Below are 9,414 nucleotides of genomic sequence, written 5' to 3' on the forward strand. Positions count from 1 at the left end.
ATCGTGTTTCCATTGCTAATCATCACTGTTAACATTTCATCATCTCTGGGGTTTGCTATGATCCAGATACTGTCCTATGCTCATTTGTATAAGCTATTTTAACATCTAATCAATCTTAACTGAGTTTCTGATTCTCAACAAAATAACTAGTTAGGCAGTGGCTGTAAGAGCCAATACTTAGGCCACATGATTCCTTGAGCCCTGGTCCTGGGCAGCCATCCTGTCCACTGACACACTCCACACATACCACACAAGCACAAGACTGTGCTAAGATGACTCAAGCTGTTGTTACTGGTAGAATGCTGGGGCAAAGAGACCTCAAGTCCCTGCATGGGACACCTGCATGCCATGTTGGATCTGAGCCTGACCCGTCTCCCGGTTCCAACTTCCTGCTAACATGCACCCTGGGAGGCAGTGGGTGATGGTGCAAGCACGTGTCTCCCTGTCACCCACATGAAAGACCTGAATTCAGTTCCTGGCTCCTGGCTTTGGCCTGGGCCATCCCTGGCCATTGCAAGCACGTAATGTGAGCCAGTACATGGGAGTGTGTGTGTGGTGTGTATGTCTCACAAATAAATATGAAGAAATATTTTACAAAGAAACTTGTCTATTTTTTTCACCAAGAAGTGTTCTAAACCTACATTGTGTATGTGTGTATACATATGCATGAGACATGCTAGTAACAACAGATGAAAAAAAGCATACACATTACCAGCTTTCAGAAAGGAACAATATTGAAAATATGCTTATAAAACAATTTTGAAAATACCCAGTTTTCAAGATTAAAACAGTGTGTACTTAAAGGATTGAGTAAGATGTTTCCGCAGCAAATATCATGAGGACCCAATTATTATAAGCATCTACTATACACAGAAAAATGCATGTGGCCCTTTAGGATAGGCATACATGAGAACAATTTAAAATACATAGGCCATGTTATGAAACTAAAGTTTTGTCAGAAATGTAATTCTTTTTAAAAGTCAGGATGTTCTGTCTTATATTTGAATATGAGACACTGTTTTTTTTTTTTAAAGATTTATTTTTATTATTTTTTCATTGGAAAGGCAGATATACAGAGAGGAGAGACAGAGAGGAAGATCTTCTGTCCGATGATTCACTCCCCAAGTGAGCGCAACGGGCCGATACTATGCCGATCCGAAGCCAGGAGCCTCTTCCGGGTCTCCCACGCGGGTGCAGGTTCCCAAAGCTTTGGGCCATCCTCGACTGCTTTCCCAGGCCACAGGCAGGGAGCTGGAAGGGAAGCGGGGCTGCCGGGATTAGAACCGGCGCCCATATGGGATCCCGGGCGTGCGAGGCGAGGACCTTTAACCACTTGCGCCACCGCGCCGGGCCCGAGACACTGTTTTTAATGTAATAAATGAATAAACACTGTTTTTAGGAATAAATGTTTCTCAGAAATCATTGTACTGATTCTACGTTTATTTTCATGTGCACAAAAAAACAGCTTAACTGCACTCAATTTGAAATATGAACAGATTGACATGCTTTATTGCACATAGGAAAATATTTTCACATGATGTATATTGCACATGATAACAAACATGTATTAGGGAAGGTACAACCTTATAGTATTAGTCTATGTTTGATTATTATGAAATATTTCCTGATAGAGATTTACCATACCACGCATGGTACATTTTTCAAATTTATCTGTTTTACACATTTCATCCTATTCTTTGCCTTTATGGCTTCTCTGCAGAACATTGCATAGAAGGCTTTAAAGCAGAGATATCAAAAATATCCTGCAATTAAGAAAGTATGCATGTACATAACCAACTCTCTTTTGAGAGCAAAAGTGACAAACTGGCAAATTTCTCTAAAAAGAGGGACCTGTTGCAAAGTTTCCTTCCGTAAGCACGTGTCCACTCGTGAATGCTGAGTGTAAAGCATTCACCTGTACTGAGCATCTCGCTCACGCAAAACCCCCTTGGTTTACATTCAATTTGCAGAGCGACCCTCCAACTCTTCCAAATAGTGCAAGTACGTGAAGGGCCCTTCACTGGTGGTGGTTCAACAATAAATAATGAGTCCAAACCCAGTGAGTCTCTCATTCCTGGGTTGAAAATAGACATAAAGTGCATCTGAAAAATCCTCATACTCATTCTTCCACACGACAATCAGCCAACCTGTGACGTTTCCATCTCACGACAAAAAATAAAAATAAAAAATAAAAGAAGTGTTCAATGCAGATCTTCCTGAAATGCCTGTCCCTTTTCCCACCGTCCTGTTTTAAAGATTTCCAGGATGCTACAAAGCTTTCTCACAAAGTCTTTCTCAGAAAGTTCTAGCAGTAGAGCAGCATTCCTTCACATACAACAGTTTATAGTTTCGAAAAGATTTCTTCATTCTTTGGAGGGTTTGCTACAGATCCAATGTAAATCCCTTTCGCATTCTGCACTGCCAATGCTGGTGCTGTTCAGAAATGCACAGTTCTCGGACCCTGTAAGGTTGAACCTGTAAAATCATAAAGAAACTTAGAATTAATGTCATTTTCATGCATTAATCCTAATGCAAAGCTTATCCTGTGTGTGTGTGTGTGTGTAGTATAGTAGGGTGTATATGGTAAGTCCAATACACAAGAATTGAAAGGAGTAACACGTGGAGAAAACATGCTGAAATAAAAGTAAATCATCCATTCAGTTGGCTTGCACAGGAATGAGTCTTCGTTATTTTTGAGTTCATAGATTCATCAAGAAATAATTCCCAAAATTATATGCACCCAGCATCATGCATTCCAGTGCATGCACACGTAGGAGTTTGTGCCCCTGAGACCCATGCGTGAACATAAAACCATCAGACACTTATGCAGAATCCCTTTACTAGAGAGCTGAAGCTTCAGCCTTATTACTGTTTCAATATGTAGCAAAAAATTATTGAGAAATTTATTCAAGTTGTATTCTCAAATGACAAAAATAAAGTGTAAATATAAATAAAGCATAAATATGGGTAATGAAAAGAGTCAGTGTTTTTAATTCTGGGAGAAATTTTCCATGGAAACTTATAAATAGGCATTGGAAATGTACTTTATCCCTGTGGAGATGAAAATTTGGAAAGAGTGAAAAGGAATTGGGGTTGGCATTATGGCATTGCAGGTTAACTTGCTGCCAATGAAGTGGGCAGCCAATATGGACCCAAGTTCAAGTCCTGACTGTTCTGCTTCCCATCTAGCTCCCTGGTGATCACTGAGGGAAAGCAGTGGAGGATAACTCCTTGGTGCTGGGACCCTTCATCTGCATGGGAAACCTGGTGGAAGCTCTGGGCTCCTGGATTTGGCTTGGGTCATCCCTGGTCATCATTCTTATCTTAGGAGTAAACCAGCAGATGAAAGTCCTCTGTCTCCATCTCTCCCTCTCTTTCTGTAATTCTGACTTTCCAATAAATAAAGAAATCTTTAAAAGTTGTTGGAATGATTTTCCACCAAAACAGAAATACGAGATGAAAAATCCTGCTTTATTTTGCATTATCATAGGAAAGCTGTTCGAATTTGTTAATTAAGAGCTCATCCTTCATGCTCAAAAGAGAAAATAAGAATTTGGCTTACCAGTTGTTAAATTCTTTGCCATTTGGCCATTTCCATGACTGACCAGCCTCTTTTTTCAGCCCAGTCCAATGGTCTGTTCTCCCCGCATATCGCTTTAGAAAGATCTTAAAAAAAAAAAAAATACAGAAGAGCTGCTATGTTAAACAAATTACTGGAAAATTTCATAATAAATCCTGTTTCCCAAAATTGCGAGTTAAAGATCATTTATTAGTTCTAAAATAAGATCAGCTCATTTGAATTTCTGATCTTGGAAGCTGTGCAATAAAATCAAACTTAAGAGACCAAGCTGAACTCTCATTTTGATTGCAGGCTAATGTTATGACTCTCTGTGGCTAAGGTTTCCTGCACACAAAATAGGTACAATGTTCTCACAAAGAAACAGAAGGCAAACACAGTCTCTTCCCAGTAGATCCAATAGCAGTATCTCATGAAATCGCCTCTGATCTTACCATGTCCTTTGCCGAATCAACGACTGCAAGAGTAGCACCAAGTCTGGAACAGGAATTGTGGGCCAGGGGCCAGCTGTGTGTTTCAGTGGAGAAGTAGTAACATTTCCTCTGGTAACCAACCCAGTCATCTGAGCAGGAAGCAGCGGCGCCTTCTGGTGCAGGCACTGAGAACTGGCCAGGACAATTGTATTTGCCCACTGTGAAAAGGCGAAACGGTCTGCGTTAGCAAGGGAAGAATCCAACTGCCCACAGCATGCAACGCTACAGAGACGGAGCTGTCCTGAGTGTCAAAGCAAAGCACACAGCCAGGAGGAGAATTCTGAGTAAGAAAGCCCACCTCAATTAGACTTCCATGGTGCCTAAACATTATTTTGCAGGATATGGGGGCCAAGGAACCTTAGGGCCATAATATCAGAACGTGGGGTATTTCTTTTCTGCTTTATTTTTTAATACCCAGAGTCTTTGATTGAAAAGTGTAAAAAGTGCATTATCAATTCCAAGTAAAATTTTGAATCAGAATGCAAAGTGGAGGTAATTAAAGAAGTAATAGCTATTATACTAGGTGGGGACATTTTTTTCAAAAAGTGAATTTCAGCAAACAAATCCAAAATTCAGAAATACCTGTTACTGAGGATCTTACATAAAAATCGCAGAATTTTAAATTTGCAAGACACCAGTGTCTCTTATTGTAGCTGAATCATTACATATATCAATACTAATGAGGACTTTCTAGATACAATCTGAAGAATTCTCAGCTACTCTTCTGTGGGCTTTGAGATAAAAGGCAAAACTTGGCTACTTCCTAATTAATTCATGGCTTTGATATCAGTTTTTCCATCAACACTGAGTATGAGGTCCATGTTTTTCCATCTATTTACTTTCTTAGAATGCAAATGACCACCTTTCATTCCAGTTGGAAACATGTGTTCAAAAGTCATTTTTGTTCCTAAATAATGCATAAATCGTAGACACCTCCCCCAAACAGGGACTGTTATGTATTTCCCAGTAGAAAGTTAGCCATGTGTGGTCACTGGGGTAATCCCAAATTAACAAGAGCAGGGAATGCTGGCAGCTGATGAGCGCAGACTCACCTGATAAGGCGATGAGAGCTATAATTAAAAGGGTGGTGAAGACCACGCCCATCACAGCACATGGGATGGGCACTTGGAGAGATCCTTCATGACTCGTTGTAAAACGGGAGAGCCTGGCATCATCTGAAACAGAGAAAAGTGATCATGAATCCAGGTTTGTTTTACATGGGACACTTTCTTGGAGGCATTTATATTTTAAAAAATAAGATTTTTTTTCCCAATCTCTTTCAGTTTGTAAGTTAGTTTCCCCAAACTGTGAGGCAATAGAGTTTCTTTGTGGCTACAAATAAAACAATTCAGGTTTAACACAGAGATACTAAAATCATGTTCAAATATGTACATTTTATCCCTCTGTCTGTGCTTAGTACAAATATATCCATCTTGTAGCTTTGATTATTTTAAGCCAATCACTATTGATTGTTTTGGTCAGATAAGAACATTTTCTAAAAACACAGTTACCCTGGAAGACATAACAACATCTTTCACCTCCTATAGTTACCATTTGAGAGACAATATGAATGGTATAAATGTGAGTAATGTAAAATAAAACCTGGAGCTGATATTTCATGTCTAAAATTGGAAAGATGTAAATGTTTTCATGATCATTGTTTTATTAAAATTGGTGCAGATGTGGAACAACTGAATTTTTCTACATTATAGGTAGAGCAGTCATTGAGGCAATATTTTGGAAATATTTTTATAAGATTAGATACGTAATTGCTTATGATCCAGCCTTTTATGTGTAGCCACAGAGTAAATGACAGATAGTTTCCCCAAATCTTTGTACAAGAATGTTCACATCAGCTTTATTCTTTAGGGCTGAATCCTAACCATCGACAGGGGACCAAGTACGTAAATCACAGTATAGTAAGACACAAAAAAAGTATTCAGCAATTTTTTAAAGCCTGATGCTGAATCTCAATGATGTTGAATGAAACAAAAAATCAAAACATAAAATATCACTTGGTGTGGAGATGTTCACTTACATGACAAAATTAGCTAAACTAAGATATGTTGAGAACAATCAAATAGTTCTCTTTAGGTGTGTGGGAAAGGCAATTAAGCTGGAATGAGATACAAGGGAAATTCCTCAGGTGATGGAAATATTCTGATGTTGATTGGAATTATGGTTACACGTTGTCATAACTCATTAGCCTATACACCAGTAACCAATGCATTCGTTGTAAATTACACATCAATCAAAAGGATATGCGACTGAAGAGTAAAATATTTGACTTTTCCACCAAAAGAAATTAAAATAACAGAGAAAGCAATAAGGATTAATTTTTTATTTCTCCTTCTGCATGAAAATAAAAAGAAGACAGTCAAATTTTTCTTTGACCGGTAAGAAATATTTTTGTGGAAGTATTTAGAATAGGAATATAATGTGAAAGATGATAATTGGTTGTTTAAAAACAGACTAGAAGGAAGTCTGGGAAAAAGGAACGTTTTCACTCCGATTGTGCAGTTTACTTTTACAGAATGAATGATCAGGATTTGAGAAGCATGGCCCTACAAATATTTCCTGTTTTGTTCTAAAATTCCCTTTTACAATCCCTAGAATGTTCTCTAAAAGGATGAAAGGGAAAGTGCCTATAAGAGTAAGAAATCGTCTCAAATGTTAAATCATTTTCATGATTAAAATGGTGTGTGTCTAGGGCCTATTTTGAAATCCACGTGGTTTTGGTTTTTTTTTCCTTTAGGAGTTGGATGTCAACTTCTGCCTTTGTCCAGCATGTTCTTCCCAGCACAGAGCTATACCTGGGTTTTGCAATAGAAGCCTTTGTCTCACTCCTTTCTGGTTCCATTCCTCTCTGCTTCTCAGAGCAGATCTTCCTTTGTCACTCACCCACTTATCACCAGACACAGCCTTCGGTAGGAAGGGTAGCAAGATCAGAGCTCTGTCTAGTTTCACTTCTCGTCATGGGCTGCATGGATTCAAGACAGCCATAGACCATCATGGTTCTACGGGTCCTAACACAGCCAAGCCATCCTAGTGCTCCAGGCCTTGGCTCAGCCCATTGGTTCCCTCCCTCAGTGGGTTGGTTCAGGAGATCATTCTCTGACAACACTGAATTTCCACTAGTGAGGGTACAGTTAACCGCAGCCTGTCACCTAGGTAACAAAACATTCCCCCAATAGCAGACTTCTGTTTTGCTCACAAATCCTAATTACTAATGAAGAATTTCAAAGCAAATCTACTCTCTTATTACCTATTTAATCACCCAGGAGTGACCCAACAATGATTATTCGTATTAATAAAGCAGCTATGAGAACAGCATAGTCATATCCAACAGAAAATTGGAATGATCGTTGAAAACGTTAGTTCTGGCATTAAGTTCTTTCAGTTGCTGAATTTCTTTTATGACCACTTTTCTTTCTTTTACTTAGTTTCATTGTCCCCTCATCCTTTAATTTTTGGCAATTCAAATAAGTCTTAAAGTTGTGAACAACTTGATTACACCCAAATTTGGGTCTTGCACCTTTCACCCAAATACAATTTTTTTGTTTTGAAACAAAGGAATGGCTTATCAGTAACTGATGACTCTTTGTAGCAAACCAACCTTGGAGATATGCAATCAGAAAATCATTTCTGCCTGAGATTACTTTAGCTCTCTGTATTGAAATAACCTTGCTTGCCAATACACTCTAATTCCCCAATATTACTGTCTTTAGAAAAAAAAAAGTCACTCATTAGGGAAAAAGAATTAGAAAAACAATGAGGAAAATACTGGTAGTAGGAATAGAGTCGGTATGTGGATAGAAAACAAGAGGAAAATTAATGCTCATTGTTTTGATAAAAGTGGAAATAAAGGCCTGATTTTTGTACATAATTCAGGGCCAGTGATTCAAAGTTGAAACAAAAGAAAGAAGGAAAAAGAATCCTAAATACTGACAAAGCAGGGGCCGCAGGTATCCATCCTAGTGACCAAGACACTGCTGTCCCAACTTTGAAACTCACTCCTCTCTCCAACGTCCTGACAGAACGGGGCTCTGGAAGGAGCATTGCTGGTCCAAGTGATGGACTTTCTGCCACCCATATGGGAGACCTAGATTGACTTCTGGCTCCCAGCCCTACCCTTGCTGTGATAGGCATTTGGGAAGTGAATCGGCACACAGGATCTCTGTTTATTCGCTTAACCTCTCTGTCACTCATAAATAAATAGAAAACTAATTTTTTAAGTAAAGGAATACTAAAAGCAGAAGAGGACATTTTTCAGAATTATTTTATTATGTTTTCCTAATAATTAACACTAGATATTGCAAGACTGAAAAGATATTGAAAGACTGAAAACCTGCACATTCCCAGCAACTAAACAACATGGCCACAGCAGCATAGCACGAAACATACAGAAAGCAGATAAAGACACAAGGGAAAGCAACCAAGACTGCAATAGTTTATGTGGGAAACGAAGTATTCCATAAGAAAGCATTTCCTGGGGTACACACAGGGTGAAAAAACAACAGCTGTAGAACTGGGCCAGGGCAGGCAATTTTCTAATTAAGAAGTTTAAGATCGTGTAAACTGAAATAAGAAAGATCTTGAAAGATGTGAAATGTATTCTGTAGCCTCCTTTCCTCTCGGATATCCTCTCTTCTGATATATAAAAAGGAATTAACCTCTTCTCACTTTATCTCTTCTGTCCGCTGAAATGAAACCTACGTTCTCTAGCACATAAAACTTCATTTTCTTCCCTACCCACTCCTACCAGATGTAAACGACTAATATAGAACAAGTCAGTTGTGACTTACTTTGTTGGCCTCTCTCCAGATGCAAAGAGCTATTCTCCGTTAAGGAACAACCTTCAGAGTCCATCTTCATGAAGATTCCCTGGGGTAAACTCGGGCCAAGTTAATCCACAGTGAAAGTCTCTCCTGGGCTCCTGTTTGGTCTGTGACTCTCTGAGGCATCTCGGCATTTATATTCCGTTACGGTGTCTCCACCCCCTTCCTCTTACCTCGTCGTTTGTTCAACTATGTCAGTTCTCTTTAATTTATGCTCCAGCGGCCCAGACAATTTACACGGTGTTGTGGTGGTGAAGTCTGGGTTTTCCCTGATGTTTGAAAACGTGCTTTCTCACAAATGTAGGTGTAAAATGAAAAGATGGTGGGAATTTCCCAGAACCTCACATGTGTCTCCTTAACGTTTTAGAAAATGTTAAGAAGACTGTGTACTCTCTGCAAGGGCTTTAAAGTTAAAACAGTCCTATGGTTTGTATAGAAATAATTTAAGGAGAAAGAGCATAGTACCTTCCAGGAATCCTATACACTCATTCCTTCACAAATTTAACAGCTAATATTTGTCAAGCAC

At 39.0% G+C, this 9,414-nt stretch overlaps 1 protein-coding gene across 1 annotated transcript; it reads right to left on the reverse strand.

Moving 5' to 3' along the window:
* Window positions 1–1,425: 1,425 nt before the first annotated feature.
* CD69 (CD69 molecule) lies at window positions 1,426–9,013 on the reverse strand. Its single transcript, XM_040972206.1, has 5 exons — window positions 8,856–9,013; window positions 5,103–5,225; window positions 4,012–4,208; window positions 3,563–3,666; window positions 1,426–2,475 (listed from the first exon to the last, which is right to left on the reverse strand). The coding sequence occupies exons 1-5, from the start codon at window positions 8,923–8,925 to the stop codon at window positions 2,364–2,366; spliced, it is 606 nt and encodes a 201-aa protein (XP_040828140.1). The 5' UTR covers window positions 8,926–9,013; the 3' UTR covers window positions 1,426–2,363.
* Between the last annotated feature and the right edge of the window lie 401 nt (window positions 9,014–9,414).

The sequence above is a fragment of the Ochotona curzoniae genome, unplaced genomic scaffold, assembly GCF_017591425.1.
Source record: "Ochotona curzoniae isolate NIBS_2020 unplaced genomic scaffold, NIBS_Ocur_1.0 contig_2235, whole genome shotgun sequence".
NCBI lineage: Eukaryota > Metazoa > Chordata > Mammalia > Lagomorpha > Ochotonidae > Ochotona > Ochotona curzoniae.